Source organism: Synchiropus splendidus, chromosome 11 (genome assembly GCF_027744825.2).
Source record: "Synchiropus splendidus isolate RoL2022-P1 chromosome 11, RoL_Sspl_1.0, whole genome shotgun sequence".
NCBI lineage: Eukaryota > Metazoa > Chordata > Actinopteri > Syngnathiformes > Callionymidae > Synchiropus > Synchiropus splendidus.
Genome location: NC_071344.1, coordinates 8,193,051 through 8,216,372, shown reverse-complemented (window position 1 = coordinate 8,216,372; position 23,322 = coordinate 8,193,051). Strand labels below are relative to the sequence as shown.

Below are 23,322 nucleotides of genomic sequence, written 5' to 3'. Positions count from 1 at the left end.
ACTATGCATATTCGGAATAAATTATTAAACTGGTTGGACCCAAGTCTTCTTCGGAATTCAATAAAGAGCCACTCAGCCTTGGACTCAAAACTGTCCCTACAAAAATGCTGCCTGGAAGCACTACTAAATTAGTAATATGAAAATGTGAAATTAATATTATCACAGTAAACTTCTTTCCGCACTTAGTTTTTAAATGAACATGTGGCTGTCATGGCAATATCCCACGCTTCAGTTAAAAGGTCAGAAGTATGACTTAATCAGTGTAGTACTGTATAGATCGTACAATACCTGACTTAATACTGTTTTGTGTAACTGCTGCCATGTGTCATGTTATTCTCAAATACATTTTATCTTCAAAGGCATATACTGACTGTTTTTTGTGTAAATGAACCCTTTTGTCGATATAATTTACTCACATTTTATCCCTGTCATTTAGAATATTTATACATAAGGTCAAACTGAGAGCAAAAATGTATTAACAATAAAAATAAACGGGGTAAAAATAATTTGATTTGTGTAAATAATAGTCCCTCAAAAACTGATTGATCTGATTGCATGCACGGCTGGCTCATACAGTTGCGTCAGGCGTCATTATTTGACTCCAAGAGCTCCTGGTTTCCCCAGCAAATATCCCCACCACAGATGATGAACGGAAACCTGCTTGCAACAGTTCTTTTAATCCGAAGCAATAAACCTAACAGACTGGTACAAACAAGGTCGTAACTATTGGAACAGGTTTCTCCTCAGCTGTCACTCAAATGTTGAGACAATCCACTCATTTCCCCACGTCTCCACAAAACAGGGACACTATATAAGAAATATAGTGTTTAAAAAGTAATAGTGTGGATGTGAGAGGGCTGACATTGTGCTTGTGATTCAATAGCTAAGAGTTAACCAGAAAAAAAGGCTTGATGTTCTTAAAATGTTAGATATGTACTGTACAAAAACAAAGATCGAACTGTACTGAAGAGGTTTAGCAGCACTGGGAAACAAAAGAAGTGCTCTGTTTGGCACATGCTCTGTTTGGTGTTTGATCGGAGCTTCAACAGCATGCCGTTGCCGCAGGGCAACACATTTGACACCCTAAGTCTTCCAAACATTCAAATCAAAGTCATTTGAATTTTAAGGGGAAATTCATCACTTCTGATACAACGAAGAGCATTGTGAGCAAGTTTGCATTTTGCAAAGGGATATTAAGAGGCAAAAAAGTGTTGGGAAACGAAAAAGAGCATTAAGTGTGGACAGAGAACAATCCAAGTCAGAAAATAAATATATTCCCTCTCAGTTAAAAGGAGGGCCAACGTAACAACATCTGTGATTCAGTGACGGTTCCAAGTTGCCATATTCTCTCAGAGGCACCAAGAAGTGGGACATGAAGTCCATTGAAGGAACGGCATCACCTGATGGATGCCAGGTTTACAATGACTATGAAGATTAACATCCACAGGCCGGTCACTCCGAGCAAAGTGCAGCTCAAACGACCACCTCTTTTCATTCAGCCTCTTCTGCTTTTCTTCACTAGGCCACATAGTTGTACTGATTGGAGTTCTCCTTGTCACGTTCCATGTAGTCTCGGTCAATGAGAGACTCTATCCTCTTCTTCAAGTCAGCTGGCTGTAGAGTCAAACACAGGAGAGGTCAAGCTGCATATATTGGATATTGATCTATTCCTTTTTCTCTGTATTTCAGGAAAGTGATCATCACCTTGACTGGAAACTTGAGCTGGTTGTAAACCTCTGACATCAACAGATTGTGAGTGAGAGTTTTCCTCATCTTCATGATCCGAACAATGGCAGCATCAATCTGATACTGCCGATCCTGGAAGACCCGTTCTGTGGTGCTGGCCTGCTCCTCCACCTGCACAACAAAGATCCATTGTCAAACATCAACGCCTCAGGCAAAGGGATGAAACGTAACAGACGGCCAACCCACCGTTTCTTTCATTTGAATTTGGTTGATTTTGATGCGGAAGAGCTTGTGTTTGAATTCTTCGTTGCAGGAAAACTTGTCTCCATCCTCCACATCTTTGCTCTTGGGGATTTTGGTGAGGACCCGAGCTTTTCCACAGGCTAGTGATTGCAGAGTCCTGCGTAGTTCGCTGTCCTCTGTGGACACACAGCTCATAAAGTTAAAACTAGACCAGTTTACATCTCGGTCCTGACGATTTCACCATGCAGACCTATTCCTGTGGCCAGCTTGATCTCCTCCAGAGCAAACTCCTCTCCTTCATTGAACATCAGAAGCACTAATGTTTGGAATAATGACACCTGAAGTTCCTTCTTACCCTGTCGAGCGAAGCAAATATCGACTTTGTAACTTGCCACACGACAAACATGCTACAATGTTACCCTTCACCTCTTTGAATTCTGCTTTTAAGACACAGTGGCCGAGTGTTGACTGCCATTGGAGCTTCCTGCCGCTGTGTTTTCCCAGGTAGAACGTGTTGAAGATTTCTTGGAGTCGCACCATCTGGTCGCATAATCCCAGCAGCGACAGCGATTATATTCAAAACCATGAAAACTGGTAGTCATTACAAAGTCATAATGAAGTGGATATTTGCTCACCTCATGAGGCAAGTGAACTTCCATGGGAGTGTAACTCGGCCAGTAACCCATAGTGAGGATGTTCACAGTGAGCTCGATATTCCCCGGAATGTTTTGGCACTGCATGTGCTGTCAAAATAAATAACACATCGCATTGAACATCAATTAAACCCAATAATGGCCTTTCAACATAAGCAGTACTGTGCTCATAGAGGTAGCCACACTTCCCTTTACCAAACACACAACCCATGCAGTCCAACAGGATTAGAGCTCATGGGTGCGTTTTAACAGGACGATGTCAAACTGATCTCCATTTCATGTCATCACTTGACTTGCAAATGATGATCAGTGTCGTGTTAAATAGTTATTTTTGGAAGCACTGTTCAAACAAAGCAGCCGGAACAGAAAATAAAACATTCTTCTCATGTGGTATCATGTGATGAATGGGTTTAACTTCTGCTATTCCATACACAGTCTGACAGAACCAAAGTGAGGTTCTGTCAGACTGTAGCAAGGTACAGATGCACTGAGATGTGTGGAAACATGATTGAACAAATACAGGTTAGATGTGTAGTGTGTTGTCTGTAAATGGTGAAAGAAACCGCAAATAAAGCCACTGCAAAACGTGAACTACATTTTAAAACAAGTAAAAGGTGTGTATGTACACACATATGTATATACATATACATACATATACATATATATACATATACATATACATATATATACATACATATATATATACACATGTACATACATATATATACATACATATATATATATACACATGTACATACATATATATACATACATATATATGTGTGTATATATATATATATATATATATATATATATATATATATATATATATACACATATTTTTTTTTTCTGAAAACCATCTTTGTCACGCGACATTCGAGTGACAAGCAGCTTATATATATATATATATATATATATACATATATATATATACATACACACATATATTTTTTTTTTTCTGAAAACCATCTTTGTCACGCGACATTCGAGTGACAAGCAGCTTGTTACAAAGATCAAGAGTCACGAAATCACAACAGTAAACACGTTGACATTCTTCAGAAGGTCAACCAGACTTCTGCAGTCACAGTTCAAATGTTTAGTTACAGTTAGTGCAGTGGATTTCATCTGATTCAAAAGTTACACATTACTATGAATAAAATCGGTAATAAACTATGAATAGTGTTGGTGAAAGGAGCCAAGAGTCAAGTCGCAGCAGACTGACTGCAGTGTGATCAAATCAATCACTACTTTCACACGTTTCCAGTGAATAAGAGTAGAGTGCGCATAAATGCAAGGTGTAAAAGAGTTGTACCTGTTTGAACTGCACCATGATGTCTTTGGAAAGCTCCATATCTTTAAACATTCCTTCTAGTTTGCTGGTGAATGCTGCTCCACATTCTGAAAAGAACACCACCAAAAAAGAACAGATGTTAAAATTGCAGCTTATGTAGCCTGTTTATTTGCTATATATTAATATTACAGGTTTAAAAAAACAAACCATGTTTAAGTTTGGACAACATGGATTTTTCAGCATCTACTGAGGCGCTCTTCCCCACCAGCAACCTCTTGGCCAGGTCCTTCTTATAAAAGGCCTCAAACACGTCTTTGCCTAAAAAAATATAAAGCAGATCAGTTTGTTTCCAGAGAGAGGAGAGAAGTTCTAGACAAAAAAAAATAATCAGGTAGTTACCATAAATGAATCTAAATATGATCATGATCTTATCCAGCATCTTCTCCAGCTCTTCATCCGTGGCCTCCTTGTTTCCAGCTCTTAGTTTGGAATCCACATGTTTCGCTGTGAGAAATGATTTGCAGTAAGGGATCTGGCTTGGAAATACTAGGAGATGTGGAGCACCTACCAATAAGCTCAGCGGGTTTATTGGGCCGCTTATTGATAAATGTTTCAAATGCTTCTTTCATGGCGTTGACAAACTTCTCGTTCTTCATGAAACAAATGTCGATGATGTGGTCCACTTTGTCCTTGAAGTCCAGCAGCTCCTGCACCATCGTCTTGTCCTTCTCTGGGTTGATTACAATTGTGCTGCCAAAAGCCTGGATCACAAGACACAAATGTTAAATATATTATTTGCGCTGCAAATTCTTGGTCAACACCAGAAAGACGTGGAGTAGTCAGACAGACATAGCTGCTGGAACAACATTAAATTGGAGGTAAATATTTTGGTAAAAATCGTTGAGATCAACAGATATAATAAACTGCTGTGCAAATCACTAGGTTGAATGGAACTCCAAAACAATTTTGAATGAAGAAAATAAGACGATCCAAGTTATTATTGTTATCATTCGAATGTTTTCATAGTTTCATAGGAAACTGAATAAGGCTATGCACCAAAGCTCAAATAGGAAGTCACAAATACTGTATACTGCATCGCCAGAGAAGTGGCAATAACATAGTGTCAGAATTCACACATTTTAAAAAATTCAAATTGAAATTTACCTCTGGAAAAAAAACAACTGTAGACTGATAAATACATACACGAAAAGAGGTGTCAAGCTAAAAGTGCAACAAAAAAGATTACACTGCCCCCTCTGGCCGCTTTTTGAATTACGTAATTGATGAGGGGGAAAAAACCTACTGAACCTAGAATAGTATATTAAAATGGGAAAATTATAGACCTTATAGCAGCCGACGACGATTGAATCAAAAATGATTAAGTCAGAGACTTGACCACAAACCTTGATATACTCTATCCAGTGCTGCAGAAGGACCTGAACTCCACCTCGGACACGACTGAAGAGCTGATATAGCAGCGACAGATCTTGAATTCTATTTTCATCCAGCAGGTGTGTCAGCCCTAGAAATGGTCAAACAAATAGCCTTAAAACAAATTACGATATTGATTGATTCCATTTAAAGATTGTATATCTGTCAGGCACCTTTTTGCAGCGTAGCGGTGAGATGCTCGCCGAGCAGCTGCTTCTCTACTGTTGCAATTAGAGGTTTTCTGAGAGGAAAAACAATAGCATGGTTAATATTAACAAATCGATATCAGGGTTAATTAATCAGCTCTGACTGTGTGCTCTGGTCCAGGTACGTGATGACTCTGTCAGCCTCTTCTTCCAACCGCTTGTTGACGTGATGGAGATATTCAGGAACCTGAAACAGCATCTTTTGTAAGACTCTCTCCGGCTTTCACAGCAATATGACGCTCAAAGTAGACTTAAAACTTCTGCTAAAATTTCCAATTGGCAGATGAAGTTTCCAGTATTTCCAGTCATAATATTCAAAATCTACTCTCAAATTTGACTTCACTCCAGTGACAACTCAATTATGTTACTGCCACTTCAGCCAGCTCTGATTAAGGCTCCGAAGCCATGCATTAGAATGAGACTATAGAGCTGCAGCTTTAGTCATCCAACTGGATGAGTGTAACTATCATCATCCTTAGTACGCTTGACTTAATAAGGCAGTGCAAACACATTTTAATTGATAAAAAACAACATAGCACGACCGCTGTGCTCATTTACCCGCCGCACTTGCTGATGTGCTTAACGTTGAACAACGATTTTTAAATAAAGTTGTTAGAGCAATAGACTGATGGATGACTATCGTAAAAGCCATCGTTTCAGGCTACATGCCAAGCAGGTGTCATATCTATCTTTTTTGTTCATGGCAGGTGAATCTGAAGTGTTTCAAATGTGTCAACAAGGAGGGAACAAAGTGTCCAGTTCCTCAAAAAACTAAATTTAACAGACGAAAGTGTCTGATGGAAAGCTCAATCACCTCTCTCTCCTGCATCAGCCGCTGTCCCTCTGCAGCATATAAACGATTAGTCTCCTCCAAGAAGCGCTGCTCGAAGGAATCTTGATAAATCTGTCAAGGTTGGCGAGAGAAAGCTTGTTTCATTAAAGCCATATATCAACAGAAAAATGTCCGCTCATCACATTCTAGAAGGTAGCAGGCGACACCAACATGGCTGCCAAAGAACTCTTGTGGTTTTAAATAAAGTTGGACAGAATGCTACAACACTAGATGTGGGTTGCACGCACTGATTTACCTGCAGGTCAGACAGCATGCTCAGTAAGCTCCGCAGCAGACTGCGATCTATCGCCTCTCCGTTTCGCTCCCTCTCGATCAGCAGCAAAATCCCATCAATGGTTTTACTCTGAACCTTCAAGTCACTGATGATGTAGAACCTAAACAACTCCAGACCCATGTCCCTGCAGAAACAAAGAGGCTCCATCACGCCAAACTAGTCATTTAACAATGAACATTTAGAAATCACTTACCAAATGGAAGGTAGCATTGAATTTTGTAAAACATACGTTCGGTCCAAAAATAGAAATATACTCCTAATCATGATCTGCAAAGAAAAATGTTGGAAATCAAGCTTCGATTTACTGTCCTGAAGGGGATGAGATATGAGTTCAGCTGAGTGAAATGAAACAATTCAACAAAAGGCTTCACCACACAAAGACAGACCAAAAGAGAATAAATTCCTGGAGATTCCAAAAATGTTCACATCATCAACAGACCTGCAGATCTCTGAATTTCAGTCTTGTTAAGATTACAATGTTACAAAATACATTTTAAATGCGCCACAAAGGGCACACAGAGACACAATTCCTAGGCAGTAAATTGAAACTTACCATTTGCCTACAGTGATCTTGCCAGCACTTGTCAATCTTCTTCAGGAAAATCACACTGTATATGGAATCCGTGAGGGAGTTAAGAAAAGTAAAGCCTTGTTTTCAGTTCAGTAGAGCCACAATTTAACACAACCTCTCCTACTATAAGTCCGTTTCAGGCCATTATATCAGGAACACAATTCATGCTGATCATCTTTTGTTTAGTATGAGCAAAATATGTTGAGTTTCCAAGTTATTTATGAATTATACATTGTTATTATGATGATAGTAATGACACAGTCGTCGAATGAACTTCCTTAAAGTAGATTTAAACGCTATTATAAAAAGGTGGGAACTTTCCACTTGAGAAAACCTAAATATCTTTGTGTTTTATTTGTAGATCATTATATAGATATCTGTTGGTGAAATCATGAAAATAAGAGACTGTCTTCATTAGCACAACATTGTGTACAAAAAAACACATGATAAAAAACAACAGTCCAGTGTTTTTTAAGGACCTCGTGCTGCCTTTTCCCTAAACACACATGAAGACATGACACTACTCTGCCATTTGTCAGTAGAAAAGGATATTCTCTGAACTGGTCGATCTGAGCCTTGATGTGGTCCTCACACACAGACCACAACTGCTGATAGAGTTTGGCAGAAATCTTATGAGAGCACAAATTCTCAACGGCCTGCAACGACAAAGAATAATATTAGCCACATACGTGAGCAAGAACAATACTAGAAGCAGACTATCAGACAGTGATACCTGGTATAGCTCCTCTAGATTGTACTTGATTGAAGTGCTGTTCTGAATGGCCTCCACTGCTTCCTTTAGCTTCTGCCACGTCTCCTGAGTGTAGTTCTCTGGCAACTTGGGTTTTTCTGAAAACAAAAAAAGGCCAGGTATCATTCCTGGAAGACAGCACCACCAACTTGCAGTTTTTATTTCTACATGCCGAGTAATATGTGAGTGGATGGCAGAGTACAAACAGAATTTACAAAGAATAAATATATAATATATCATTTAAATACTCAAATTCTGCTTCTACACATGTTCACAAGAAAATATTTGCTAGATTGGAGAGGAGGATTGTGAAGTGTGCCACCTACTGCGTGCCAGTTGCTGTTTTTTGATTCTACAACTTGTATAATACTGACAAAACCTAACACAAGTAAACACAAAATCTGTGCAAACTCTGTACAAATGAAGGCCACAACAAGACCTCTGCCTATCTCACCCTCTTCAGCCTCGGCATAATCACAATTAAACTCCATTTAGCACAGCTAGATAATGAAAATCCAACAGGGGAAATCTGTGTTAAATTGTTGAATTCGGGGTCATTTCTGGGAACTGGGATCTGCTCCAGACCCCATGAGCCTGAAGTGTACAGGACAAACAGTAGCTGATGCACAAATTAATGAAATGGAATGGTATGTGTAGGGGAGGTATGAGGGGGAAGGTGGGAGATAAGTTATGGATCTGCCAAGAATCAGAAGTCAAACAGAGGGTGGAGGTGGGCACTGAGCAGCCTTAAGAGAATACAACCTTGGGGGCATTAGGAATGATCAAACGGAGCAGCAAATGAGTCAACACTGTGACAGACAGAATTACACTCATGAAAATTGCATAGTTTGTCTGGTGGACAAATATGATCAGTGACACGATCATACAACCCATGAAATCCTACAATTATCCAGCATTGATTCCCTCGCACGTGGAGACCAACCCAAACTGCAACCTCAGGTATTTGAGTAGGGCTGAATCAGGAGTCAACATGTGTTGGCAAATCAATGAATAAAATAACATTAACAAAACAAAACAAAACTCTGAGTCGTGTGCTCAAGAATTGAATAATTATTTTGAAATGAATACTGCACAATATGTGTTTAACACTGAAATCACAATTATCCTTGTTTATTGGCGTAGTGGTGGGCATCATAGCACCTGGTCCCATTTAATCATCAGCACAGCAAATGAATCAGAGATTTGTATTGGCTTGGCATCAAGTCCACCTGAATAGTGATAGATTTGGACGGCTGTATCGTATATTGACAAATAACTTTCATATAATCCAGTACACTATAACACAATTGTTGCCACAGACCGGAAAGTTCCTACACTACGTGGATGAACCTCAGCCAATATACTCAGATTTGTCAGGGGCAAAAAAACAACCCTAACCCATTTTTTTAAATTGACATTTAACTGTTTTATAGTACTTAGCACTTCAAAATAACATTTTTAACTTAAGAAGAATGCACAGCGGTGTTCAATAATTTCGCAGAACTCTTTACTCCACCTTATGTTGTAATGGAAAAGTGAAAATCAAACATCCACCTTACACAGAACACTTTTGGATTGTTGTGACAAACTGAATGACCACAAAGTTAATGAAGTTAATTTCTTGAATTTGCTTTCACACTAGGATTTTTTTCTACCACAGTTCCCACCAGAAAATTGGATTTTTTTGTTTCAATAATATATTAGGAGCAGATCTTAAAATGAAGACCAAAAATGATCACATCCATCACTTTACCCCTGTCGTGCAGTGAGCATGGGTAGGGTGCTCTTCAAATAGAAGCCGCTAGTATTGTGTTTCTATTTGTCTTTTTTAAATCTATTTTGTCTTTGTTGCAGTGGGATTGACGTTCTTCATGTAGGGTCTTGATAGATGACATGTTCCTATACATATCATAAACTAAATGATCACGCATTAACGAGAGTGCTGAGTATTCTGACTGACAATAAATGTTCGGATCATAATTCACACAGGATTATCCGGTACCTTTGAAGTTCTTGATCACTAGTTTCTTGGCAGCTCCGGGTTTACTGTTGGAGAAAGTCCCAGTCCCCGCGGTTCTGGTGAGTCCGTTTGCGTGGTGGCCCACGCCGCCAGCCAGGAACACGGCTTTACTCTTGTTATTGGAACATGAAGCCGCAGCAGCTTCCTCAGCCATTTTAACATCCAGTCCGATGAAATCCACGGAATCCTCGAACCGTAACTTCTTTTGGATGTGTAGCGGCGTGGCGGATGTGGATGAGGAGGAGTTCAGGGTCTTTGGAGGCGAGGAAGAGATGGAGTCCGCGGTGTCTTCCTTCTCAGAGCCGTTTATTTTCCTCTTCCTCGGGGTGGTGATGCTAGCACTGTCGGATTTGACATCAGTAGCTGCGGGTCGAGCCTCCTGGGTTGGCGGTGGTGGAGGGTTGGGGGCAGATAAACCTGTTGGAAACATGAAAAAGGAATACTATTTCTTTTACAGCCGGTTTTCTGGTGGGAAACTTCCAGGCTAGCTGGAGGTTGAGCTCGGCGTCCCTGGTGTGCTGTCTGTCCTCTCGAAAACAACAGTCTCGCTCTTCTTCTATAAGAGCTCCCCTCGAATTAAATGAAAAAAACAACAACACGGGTCCACTGTTAGCCTCGTCTCTTTCTTGTTATTGCTGGCATGAGAAGAAAGATGGTCGGCTACTGCTTCCTCCTCTCGCTCCGCTCGCTTCACCGCGCTGCCGACTCGTCTGAGAGCAACCCAAAAGTCAAATGACTGCTCTGAACAACTACTCAAAGACGGGAGCAAATGTAAAGCCCAAACGCAAGCTCGTTTATAAATAAAACACTCGTGGGTAAACACGGGAAGCATTCGCTCATGAAACCTCGTCGGTGACCTTACCGGAAGTACTTGTTACAAAGTAGTTTTTGCACATGTACCGTTTTTTTTTAGTCGACAATAATTCTTCCCACCACAAGATGGCAGCATAGTTAAGTTCAGAGCGGCCCAGAAACGCTTCCGTTACCTAGTTTAATTTACTTGCTATTTGACATAAAACATGAATACTTAGTGTCGCAATTTTGTTTTAAAAAACAATTCACTATTATTATTTAATGCAGACGCACAAGAAAACTGAAAAACATTTTAATACAAGAACACACTTGACATGGTTGCCACATGCTTAATACTGCTATTCGCCATCTACTGTCATAAAATCCGAACTTTTTGTGACCATTTGTGGTGGCCCTTCTAGAAAGGTACCAGACTGCATCATGAGTATTGAAGTCATTGGGTCTGTAGCTGCACAACAGTGAGGGGTCCCTTGCTTTACCCCTGCCCACTGCTGGAGCCGACAATAGGCACGCCGCATTGGTGTCTCAACCCGAAATCTAACCCTGAAATAAAAATGGATTCAACAAAACAAGTCAGTCGTGTTTGCTTCTGTTGAATGGTAATAATTCAGGAAAAATATTGATTCAAAAAACACGGTGGAAAAATAGCAAGAAAAACTGGGAAATGACATGAAAACAAAAACAATAAATATATTACTGAGGGAAAAAAAATACATTTTTTAATACGGTTGACGCACGTACGTGCGGGAGGAGGGATATGCCGTCTTGTGTGGCAAGTGTCGTAAACACCGACGCGCTCACGCTACTAGCATTCTGAAGCTAAACGGGACGGGAAGTAGCAACATATTATTTATTGTTCTGTAGTATTTTTACTGACATAATTTAGGCGACCTTTTCGGGGACTGAGGGAAGTATCACCGACCACACCGAGGAGCGATAAATCCTGAAATAAACCAGGATGTTTAAAAAGTATGTATGACTATGTCCATGCCGTGGCTAATGCTAACAGCTTACCAATGGCCTAGTGAAGTTTGTTGAATTTCCCTGTATTGATCATATTATGTGTTATCGTCTGAATATTTGGACACCGTCTCGCTTGTCTTTTCATTGCTTTTACCTTATAATTTATCGTGGTTTTCCGTCAAACAGTCAGCTGTTAGGGCAAGATAAACGTATACACCATATGCTAATTATATTATGTGACTAGACCGAGATACAAAAATATATAACTCAACCTAGCGAATCGGGGCTTCATTTGAAACAGTGAAATTATTTTTGCGCTAAAATTTTTATAGAATTCAAAATGGTGAATGCGTGAAGTTATTCATTCAATCTTTTGTAAATGGCAGCAGTTTTAGCTTTGTCAAATTTAGCGTTTTCATTTTGAATTTGTCTCTGTTTAATGGACATCAACATGCTTTTATATCGGTAATTACACTGATAATTCAGCAGTTTAAGCCTCTACTTCATATTGTCATTTTTGCGCTTTCGTGATCGTAAACTTAAACTTGCCACCATTAAATTAATAATTGTGATGCATGTATATTTTGCTGTACTGGCAGAAACGTTTCCTTAATTTCTGGATTATTAAGAAACTCCATTCAATAAATGTCTTACACACTTTCTTTCACATTAATCCTCCAGATTTGATGAGAAGGAGAATGTGTCCAACTGCATTCAGCTGAAAACATCTGTCATTAAAGGAATCAAAAATCAGCTTGTGGATCAGTTTCCTGGCATCGAGTCATGGCTCAATCACATCATGCCCAAAAAGGATCCAGTCAAAATAGTGAGATGGTGAGTTGTCTGCATTTTGGTCAAAACATTGGATTGAATTGTTCAACAGGTTGTGTTTTTCATCTCCAGCCATGAACACATTGAGATTTTGACAGTGAATGGGGAGCTGCTCTTCTTCAGACAGAGAGAAGGACCCTTCTACCCCACACTCAGACTGCTTCATAAATGTAAGATTGCCTGCTATATGTCTCCACATCAAATTACCATTCATCTATCACAAGTCCCAGTTAATCAGATGCAGGAGGAGATACAACTGCTTTCGTATTCAGATGTGTTTTTGAAGTTCAAACAAAAACAGGTGTCACTGATGAACACATCAGTGACACCTGTTTTTGCTTTCACTTTCACTGTGTTGTGTATACACGCATACCAAAATTAGTATTACCTGCACATTTGTATGTGCAGACTGATTGACTACGATTCATTCATTCAGTCGATGATGTTTGCAGATGACATTGTGATCTGTGGTGAGAGCAGGGAGCAAGAAGATAAGCTAGAGAGGTGGAGGTCTGCCTTAGAAAGGAGAGGAATGAAGGTTAGCCGCAGTAAGACGGAATACATGTGTGTGAATGAGAGGGAGCCCAGTGGACAGGTGAAGTTACAGGATGCAGAGATAAAGAAGGTGGAGGATTTTAAGGCTCAGTTGTCTAGGGTGATGGAGAGTATGAGAAAGAGGTGAGGAAGCGGGTGCAGGCAGGATGGAGTCATTGGAAAGAAGTGTCAGGTGTGATGTGTGACAAAAGGGTGTCAGCAAGGATGAAAGGGAAAGTGTCCAAAAGGGTGGTGAGGCCAGCAATGTTCCATGGTTTGGAAACAGTGGCGCTGAGGAAAAACAGGAGGCAGAGCTGGAGGTAGCAGAGATGAAGATGCTGAGCTTCTCTCTAGGAGTGAGCAGGATGGATAGGATCAGGAACCAGTAGATCAGAGGGACAGCACATGTGGTCAGGTGTTTAGGAGACAAAGTCAGAGAGGCTAGATGGAGATGGTTTGGACATGTACAGAGGAGAGAGAGCCAGTACATTGGTAGATGAAGATGTTGAGGTTGGAACTGCCAGGCAGAAGGTGGAGAGGAAGGCCAAAGAGGAGATTTATGGAGGTGGTGAAGGAGGACATGAGGTTGTAGGTTTGAGAGAAGAGGAAGCAGAGGACAGAGTGAGATGGAGGAACATGATCCACCGTGGCCACCCCTGAAGGGAGAAGCCGATAGGAAAAGAAGATTCTAAATAGTCATTGTTATAATTATTATAATTTATGAATTAAAATTTTATTAAAACACTGGAGCCCTCTGCTATCTCATGCTAGTGGCTTTCAAATGGTACTTGTAACAATCATTTAGCAAATCCTGTAACACTGCAATAGTTTAACCTTAAACAGTTAAGATGTATGTCCCACAGTGGGGAATTTCTAATGGCCAGTAATGAGAGAAAGGATTAGTCACAATTACATGAGTATGAACTAACAAATAAGACAGTTCAAAATAAATCCATATACTTTTTCAAATCAGTCTTGAAATGTGCCATCTGTCCACCTGTTGTATGTATCCAGTTGTTAAAGCTTCTCGTTTCCCTTCACAGATCCTTTTATTCTTCCACATCAACAAGTCGACAAAGGAGCCATCAAGTTCGTCTTGAGTGGAGCAAACATCATGTGTCCGGGGTTGACGTCACCAGGTGCCAAACTTTACCCTGCCGAATCGGACACTGTAGTTGTATCCTTTTATGTTGTTGCAATCTGCCTCAGTGGATGGTGACCGCGCTTGAAACATATTCACCTGGAGAACTACGAACAATACACTGTAGTGTATTGTCATTTTGAGCCACGACTCCACCTAGCTGCTTGGCATTGCACATTCAGAAGCAGATTTATTTGGCAAAGTATGAACACTCATACATGGATTTCTAGGCCTGCAGATGTTGTCTCGCTGATCAAATATGATTAAGATATTAATCGACGAAAATCTTTCTTGCAGCGAAGCTGTGTTATAAGTGCCATTTCATCTGCAGTTATTAAGTAGCAGCATGTATACTGTGCATCAGTGACCTGTTCGGAGTTCGAAATGCCTTTATTCCAATGATCTCTCTGGGTTTCCAGTTGTTCCTCATTTTTTTTCTGATTGAAAGGATTGGCTCGACAGGTTCCGCCAGTCATTCCTTAACCAGACTCGCAGGCTATAATGGCAGAGGGGAAAGAGCACGCACTCTGCGTTGGTGTGATGAAAATGTCTGCAGAAAACATGTAAGATTATTACTCATCTTAAAACATTCTGGTTTAGCAGCTTTGCTAAGTTCGCTTTTTTTTCCATGCAGAGAGAAAGTGAACAAAGGAATCGGAATTGAGAACATCCACTATCTAAACGACGGACTGTGGCACATGAAGACATACAAATGATGAACCGTTTTCTGGCAATTGGTTCCATTCTCCTCACTTCCTCCAAGACAGTCTGGAGCTATTTAAAGCATCTGTTTATACCGATGGACTTGAGAACAGGCTTGAAATCAGTCATGCACAAATAAAGAGAAACGTTTTCTTTTAAAGCCTGCATTTTTTGTGACTTCTGAAACGACTCCTGCTGCTGTCCTTAGGGGCTACATTGTACGCTATAACTGTTATGAGGGGCTGTCAGGCCAAAGTCCGACGAGTCTCCAATGCAAATTACATTTTGTGCCTATAAAATTACAAACCAAGGAGAGTGCTCATTTTATTTAATATTTCAATCTTACTATTACAAGCTAAGGGGGGAAAGAAAAAAATGGACTTCAAATGGGGGAAAGGATAAAACTGTAAATTGCCTTTAAAATAAATAGTTTAAATAATGGGGGGGAAAACATTTATTTTTAATTTGGCTCTGACCTCATGACGGCTGCACCCATGCCTGCCCTGAGAACAAGGCAAGTAAAATCCTTCATATTGTTCTGAACCTTAACCAAAAAAGTAAATTTAATATACACTTTGCTGACTCGCGTGGAAGTTCCAACTCTTGCTTCATATGACATTCATATCTGACACATTTTGGTTTTAAGAACAGCAACAGTAGTTATATGCCAACTCCGCAAACAAAGACTACAAGGAGAACTCAACCTAAAGCTTAGGTCACCAAGTTAGCCAACAACTTTGGACTAAAGAAGTGACATTGTATTTCACTAACATCTGTGCTTGTACTGAGAAATTCTCCGTAAGACTTGAATCAAAGAAGTGCAGGAAGTTGACTTTCACATGAAGTTATCCAAAAGCCAGTTTGGGCTGTCCGAGTGTTGATCTATGTGTAAATATTTGAGCTCTCAATCCTAAGAAAACTGATCCACACCCTTATGATTGTGTCAGAATACGCCAGACGTGTCAATAAGGGAACTGACCTTTTGTGTCCAGGCTGGGAGGCAAACAAAATCAGAGTCAGTTGATTCTCAAATGTACAAATCTTTATTCAAGCAACGTCCCTCGCAAAGCAGTACCAGCACAAGCTGATAGTCTTCGTGCCCCACGCAAGCCCCAGAACCAGCCTCCCAAATGAAAAACAATATTTTACACGTTCACCAGGATGTCAGGTCATTACAAGGCTCATAGACAGAACGCAGTCACACGTAAACACGTTTAAAAGTCGTCGATTAACCTTAATATATGTATCTGGATTACGTTGGAGAACGAAAATAGCATGGATAGATGGACACTACAAACCAGCACTGTGTTGCCATGCCATATTCAAGTTTTAAAAAATAAAACCTTCCAGTTTAAAAGAAAATATGCAAGAAAAACCACAGACAAGTCATTTCATTAAAAACCAGAGAAATTTTATATTTCAAAAATGATGTCTCTTTTTATACCAGAAGACCCAGATGTGACAAGGAAAACACATTAACCACTTAAGTAAAACTCAGCATTTTCCTTTCTCAGATCATGAACCACGAAAGATAAAATGAGTCAATTAAGAAAACGATAATGAATTTCTTTAAATAAGGTGCACAATCAAGCCAAGACAGAAACTAAATCTGCATGTGTTCTCAGCATAAAGATGTGGACCTAAATAATGCTTCTGATAAAAGAGCAACAGATTTCATTCGAGACAAAGCCTTCCTGAAATAAGATAGTAAATATGTCCAAGTATTTCCTATTACTTACAAACACACTCCTTTAGTGAGTTACTAAAAGGAAAACATGTCCGTTTAGAAATGTATTCTTAAAAACATGGAATGAAAATATCAAGCTGCCATATTTTTTTTCTTCTGCTATTTTTTTCTTACTGATTCAATTTAACCTGTTGTTTTATTATTTAATTATGCTTATTACCATAACTGCCTTTATGTAATTACATATTACTCATGTTTAACAAAATCGGAACTTCTGGTTACACAAAACAATAAAAGAAAATGTAAAAGAAATAATAAATGTGACGGTCGATTTATAAATCAGACTATAAATCAGTACATTAACTCACATTTATGTCTGCATTAACGTCTAATAACACAACCATCCAACTCTGTAACAACATCATCATATGAGCCGAGTATTTCATTGACACTAGTTTCCCCGCCAACTGCTGATTCCCAACCTGGGTCCACCTGTCGACCTGCGCACTGTCCAGAGGTAAAACATGGCAGATCCAGTGAGAGAACAATACAGAAGAACCACTTCCCCAGAGTCACACTTGCCATCACAGAAGCAGATTTAAATAAAAATTTTCCTTGAGAAGAAAACAGTCTAGTCATTTATCGACCCTGTAGGGGGGTTAAACAGTAATGAGTCCTGAAAGTCGTGTCCGTACGGACGAAGTCTGTAGACACCAAACATCATCACCTGCATCTGGTTGGGTGACATCCCATTGAAGGTGACGGCCAGGTCGGAGCAGCAGCCGTCCACCACGTTGTTGGGGTTCTCCTTCATGCTGTCTGTGATCAGACTGTCCACAGTTCGGGTGTTAAAAACGCCCTTCCCCTGAGAGTCTTCTCCGTTTTCTGCAAACACGCCCGTGTATTTCAGACACACGGCGAGCTGCTTGTCCTCACTCAGCTTCCATAGAGCTCTGCCCTTTTCTGGACACTTGTGCTCATCATTAAACACTTTGACTAAACGCCTCAGAGCCTCGTAGCTTAAAACAATGCCGCTGTCATACGCCACGTACTCCAGCTCTCCCGATTTCATGGCGTGGCCCAAGTAGAACGGCTCCCTCGGATCCTTCGCTAGCACCAGGTACTTGAGGTTCTCAATGATGGCAAATGTCGTCGGTTGAGCGATAAAGAACCAGCGCAGATCACCTGCATTTTCAAAAGCATGAGTCAGAGCCTTACGGAGCCGGGCCCAGTCGTCCTTTTCGTCCAGGTCTACAGCCTCCAGAGCTTTGGATGACTCAGAACTATAAAACACAGGGTTGTCGCAGTGTTTACTCCATGTGTCTTTGGCTGCCGCCCAGTAAACCAGGACTTTAGGTTGGACCATGATGACACAGTAGACCCGGACCTGATTTGTCAGCTCATGCACTTTGGAGCTGGAGTAGCGTTTGAGCTCTTCCCTGCTGGGAGCCTTTACATGGTGATGTTGATGATGGTCCTCAGTCCCAGATTCACTGGGGGTGAAACTACTCAGCAAGGACAGAACCAAGCAGAAGATTCCACCCATGACCATCCCCTTCATGAACGAGCTCCCTTCAGACAACATCCTGGAAGCCTGCAGGGACAGACGATCACAAATGTACAACCATCCAAAGCATCATTTCCTGAAGACCCAAGTTGAGAATTTGATCCCATTTTTACCAAGTTTCTTCTGTCATCATTCAGGCTTCATCCACTGACCATATATAAATCTTGTGTTTTTTTCAATATCCTTTCTTGTCTCTACCACTCTAGCACATTTCTCTTATCATTCATCTATTAATGTTTAACAAGGATGTTTCCTCAACAGCGACTCCACATTCCAGGATGCTTCGTGGAATACCCTTTAGGACGATTGAAATAAAGTCACAGCTCAAGAGGCACTGCCATGTATATTGATTTCTATTTGCCCGGAGTAGACAGCAACTTTTTGATATATGACAGCAGATGCAACTGATATACTTTTCAACAAGACTGGGCATTCTTCCAGGACCTGCAGTCACTTTAACACAACCTTTCAGCTAACACACTAACTTCATCATAAAACCATTCAGATTTAAGTGGTGTGGACCTTCGTCCTCACACATAACTTTCAACACGAGTCTGCACCAACAAATGCTACAAGTGTAAAGCGCATTAGCAGGAATCCCAGAAGGCATTCCAGACCAAAAGATACCGGTTTAGCCGATTGCATGTGACTTAATAAGAGGATTTATTCGGAGTGTAAGCTAGCACTTAGCAACATTTCAACGTCCCGAAACAAGAAAAACGCAACTAAATAACTAACAGTGATAAACGTCAGCTTTACCTGAAGTGGAGGGAGCTACAGGGAAAGCTGCTGCCACCACTACGGCTGCCGTTTCTGTCTTTTGACGCTCACTTTTCCTGTTTGGCGAGACCAACGAGCGTCAACACTTCTTACGGTTCAGACAACTCGCCACGAGGACTTCCGCCTTTTGAGTCACGTGGGATTGACGTAATCGCAACGCTGCATGAAGTGAGAAAATCAGAATTTCTTTAATTCATTGGGGAAGTTGCGTTGCCACTACAGTTCAAACTTTTCCAAATAAGACAAATACATAACATAATAATAATAACAATAACGATAACAAAAACAACAACAAAAACAACAATACTACTCCTACTACTACTACTACTAATAATAATAATAATAATACATAACCCAGAGACGTGCAGGTGGGATCAGAGTCGACCCTTCTCATCCTGGACATGGACTGTTTGTTCCTCTTCCCTCTGGCAGGAGGCTACGGTTGATCCAGACCAGAACCTCCCATCACAGGAACAGCTTCTTCCCCCCGGCTCTCAGACTGTTGAATTTGTGAACAGCCCTGTTGTTATTCTATTTATTTATTGTCAGCACTTTATTCCAAAACACTTTCCTAGTTGGTGGGCTCCCCACTGACCATGGCAATAAATTTGATTCTGATTCTGATTCTAATATAAAAATATGAGGTACAACAACGTAGGGTTGTAATCAATACATCGAATATATGTATTTTTTAGGTATGTATGTACTTTATTCTGTATGTTTACACATGTTCACCAGTAGAAAATTCATTTGGCGATGTTTTGTTCAGCCCTGTAGAATGACATGACGTGTCATTTTCAGCCTCTCAGCAACTTCGAGCTCTGCAGGATTTTCGCTTCCCCTCTTGTCAGAAGTTGTTTTCTGCGACAGTCTCAGGGACATGGGGATGTTTTGATAAATCACCCGCCAACACAAACATTAGCGACCTTTCACTGTGATAAACAGTCTGCCAGCAAAAGTCATTCTCCACCTGCCAAAATTTTCCATTGACTTTTCTTTGGGTTTCATCATTGTCACCATATATTCTTCTGTTTTATATTTAATATGTCAATCAGATAGATAGATAGATCGATAGATAGACAGATACATAGATAGATAGACAGACAGATGGACAGATAGATAGAGAGAGAGAGAGAGAGCTGGACGAATGCATCGTTCATTCAATTAATCTCATGTTCATGTCATTTCCATGTATAGGAGTAATAAAGTAACTCTATCTTACATGGATGGATTAATGGATTAGTGGAAGGGTGACTTAAAGATAGATAAATGTGGGATACATCAAGGTGTGCATGGAAGAACACATAAGACTAAAGAATCTTGAATACCTGGATGGATCAGTACGCCTTTGAAAAAAGAGATGAATGGAGATACAAAAAGCTGAGATGGACAGATGGATGATGGATAAATATACAGCTGAATTAATAGTGTGGCGATACATGGGTTGTTATAAGTCTGACCTCAATAAATACAAATGTGGATGATAGATGAGTGCAAAAGCAGCATTCTTAAATAGATAGATAAAAAAATCCTTGGAAACACTACAATACAAAAATGAATTACCTGTATTAGGCTATGAATACCAGTTCAGACCCATGAATGAATAGGGGAATTGGTTGGATGAATGAATGGGTGAGAAAGTAATGGGCGATGACCTGCGCTCTGACCTTTTTCTGGATCTTAATCTTGAATTAAAGACTTGATCTTCCTCCAGTGACGTAGATTCTGACTCTGGTCCAGCATCTGGGTGTTTGCTCAAACAAGATCAATGATGTTTCTGGCAGCAGGTCATCACCACAACAGGGTGAGGCACAAAAATGATGAGCACTGCGGTGGACAGTGGACAGATTGCTGCTGCTCGGCAAACATTTGTTTGGTGGCTGAACAAGCACAGATAGTCTCACCCTCCATTGACAGGCTCGGCCCAAATAATGACTATGACGCTTGATCCATCACTGGCTCTGATGATAATGTATTGATCTGAAGGTGATGGACGACCCGGCTGGACATATAAGTCAAGTTCTGACCTGAAGACCAGCCACATCAGAGAGCACTGCCAGAAGAAGAGACCATGTTTCCTGTAGCCGTCTTTTATCTGCTCACGGTCATTTGTGCTGCCAGACGGAGCCACACTCTCCCTCTGTATGCTGAGTCGGACCTGGAACCTCCAGCAGGTGAGACACTCATCCTTCTCTCTACACCCAGCAGCAGCAAGAGGTAGAAGCCGGGCAGAATAGATGTTTGAAATTTGGTTAAATAGACAAGACACAAGATTTAGAACAGTACATATAAAGGTAGCAGTAGAAGTAGAAGTAAAAATTGTAACTGAAAATAAAATGTGACTTAAAATATCACATAAAAAGGTAAATATTTTCAGTAAATAAAAGAAAATGATTTCAAATTTTATATTGTTGTGATATGAAAAACTACTCTCTCTAAGAATAAAATGAAAGTGGCAAAACAACAGCAAGACAAAATACAGTATTTATCTCTATTTCTAAAAGAATCCTCAACTAAAAACAAATGGATGTCAGAGAATCATTACTAATGGATTATAAAGAATGGAAACGTTCACTGAAATAGAATATTAATTTAAAAAAACACTTATAATAGGAGAAATTATTAAATAACACTATTTTGCATGAACATCAATAATTGAATAGCTAATTTAAGACAATATAATATAATATATAAAAAAACAATACAGTAATGTATAACACCTTTGACATGGCAATGTAATAAAATAACATTAAATTTAAATCAAAATACTTCAGATCAAGCCTTTCAATCACATTTTAACTTAAAGAACAGCAGAAAAATAAAATAGAAATATGATTTATTCTAATTATAAAGTTAAATAAATAGTGACCAAAAAGTTAGATAACAATATTTATATTGGTATATTATGAAAAGAAATAAAAGGTGGAATTTAAAAATGAACAATATGGTCAGTCTCAGCATGAAATGAATGGGATGAGCAACAAGTGAATAACTTACCATATTTGTGATTAATGTTTCATCTTTTGTTACAGTTGAGTATATCTTTTTTGTGCAGGCGTTTTTGGTTTGCTTCTGTGTTTAAGTAGTGTGTGTTTTATCATTTAAATGACTACTGGTCCGTACTCCTTTGTGGAACCCTTCCTTTTTTGTTGACTTGGTGTCAGTGTATTTTTTGGTACATTATTCTCGCGCTCACATTTGTAACCAAATTGGAATCACCAGTACAAATAAGAGCATGGAAAATACACAATGGTGACATAAAACTTCAAATGAATGTTTATACATTAACTAAATTATTCATAATATATAAACTAGCAGAGGATATTCAATGTGTGTTGGTGTCTAAAAAACGGCTTTTTTGACGTTATCTGGTGAAAATGCAAACAATAATTGATATTTTTGTGAACAGAATTTATCCAAAAACTAGTTTCTGAAGTGGAAGATGGAGGGAGCCCAACTGAAGGGCAACAGAGGGAGACCAGTCATTTGTTTCCTCTGCTGATGCAGCACAGTGTGGACACAGACTCATGGAGTAAAGGTAGGAGCAGCAAACAGATATAGGCAATAATGAATAAAAAATAATTTCCGTGTTGTTGTCTAGGAGCCAAAGATTCCACACAGCAAGAAAACTATGCAAATATGGTGAGTGGTGACAGAAAAAAAAAAAAAAATCAAAGTAAAAAAGATCATGGTGCTTTAACAAATATGTTGGATCTTTTGTTGTTGTCTTGTTGGTGTGCTTTCAGGTGGAGGATCTGAAAGAAGCTGTTTTAAAGCTGGCAGCTGTCGACAAACTTCGATCCCACAGTTTTCTGAGATCAGAGCAGAATCTCCCTAAAGCTAACAAGCGAGGTGAGGTGGTGACAGACAGCATTGGAAAGAATATGCTATGCACATACAGGATATAAAAATGGTGAAATTTGGCGCTATCGTGCGGCCATCTCACAAATGACCACAAAAAACATAAATCTGAAGTTGACACAATTAAAACACACGATTAAACAAAAAATCCTCATTAAAAGAGGGAAAAATAAATACGGAAAAAGTAACAAAAATAAATTCAAAATACATTTAAAATAACCTCAAAAGACAAAACAGAATTGTGACATCCAATCTAATAGGAATTTGCATTTGTGTCTTTTCTTTTTCTCCTGCAGCGTGTTTCTGGAAATACTGTGTGACCAACTAGAGGCAGCAGAAACGCCAGCCTCCCACAGACAAAACAGAAATCATATATTTTTGAAGATGTCTTATTGTTTTTGTTGCTCAAAATAAAATTAAAGCTCAGAAATGTTGGCTCTGTGACCTTCTTTAACTGGAAAGTA

General features: G+C 39.7%; 4 protein-coding genes across 4 annotated transcripts; 2 read left to right on the top strand and 2 right to left on the bottom strand.

Moving 5' to 3' along the window:
• Positions 1–658: 658 nt before the first annotated feature.
• On the bottom strand, positions 659–10,845 carry cul4b (cullin 4B). Its single transcript, XM_053878732.1, has 20 exons — positions 9,962–10,845; positions 7,942–8,057; positions 7,761–7,864; positions 7,191–7,260; positions 6,831–6,904; positions 6,599–6,761; positions 6,325–6,414; positions 5,615–5,697; positions 5,478–5,545; positions 5,277–5,395; positions 4,442–4,634; positions 4,273–4,377; positions 4,081–4,191; positions 3,895–3,980; positions 2,565–2,672; positions 2,356–2,469; positions 2,180–2,285; positions 1,933–2,105; positions 1,705–1,857; positions 659–1,614 (listed from the first exon to the last, which is right to left on the bottom strand). Exons 1-20 carry the CDS (start codon positions 10,407–10,409, stop codon positions 1,519–1,521), a joined length of 2,580 nt encoding a protein of 859 aa, XP_053734707.1. The 5' UTR covers positions 10,410–10,845; the 3' UTR covers positions 659–1,518.
• Positions 10,846–11,574: 729 nt separating this feature from the next.
• mcts1 (MCTS1 re-initiation and release factor) lies at positions 11,575–15,123 on the top strand. The gene is made up of 6 exons (XM_053878738.1): positions 11,575–11,761; positions 12,437–12,589; positions 12,659–12,756; positions 14,164–14,297; positions 14,757–14,824; positions 14,896–15,123. Exons 1-6 carry the CDS (start codon positions 11,751–11,753, stop codon positions 14,975–14,977), a joined length of 546 nt encoding a protein of 181 aa, XP_053734713.1. The 5' UTR covers positions 11,575–11,750; the 3' UTR covers positions 14,978–15,123.
• An 870-nt stretch (positions 15,124–15,993) lies between these two features.
• On the bottom strand, positions 15,994–19,251 carry c1galt1c1 (C1GALT1-specific chaperone 1). The gene is made up of 2 exons (XM_053878737.1): positions 18,977–19,251; positions 15,994–18,244 (listed from the first exon to the last, which is right to left on the bottom strand). Exon 2 carries the CDS (start codon positions 18,233–18,235, stop codon positions 17,282–17,284), a length of 954 nt encoding a protein of 317 aa, XP_053734712.1. The 5' UTR covers positions 18,236–18,244; positions 18,977–19,251; the 3' UTR covers positions 15,994–17,281.
• Positions 19,252–21,060: 1,809 nt separating this feature from the next.
• urp1 (urotensin-related peptide 1) lies at positions 21,061–23,285 on the top strand. Its single transcript, XM_053879944.1, has 5 exons — positions 21,061–21,171; positions 22,407–22,535; positions 22,599–22,639; positions 22,744–22,849; positions 23,155–23,285. The coding sequence occupies exons 1-5, from the start codon at positions 21,069–21,071 to the stop codon at positions 23,184–23,186; spliced, it is 411 nt and encodes a 136-aa protein (XP_053735919.1). The 5' UTR covers positions 21,061–21,068; the 3' UTR covers positions 23,187–23,285.
• The last annotated feature ends 37 nt before the right edge of the window (positions 23,286–23,322 follow it).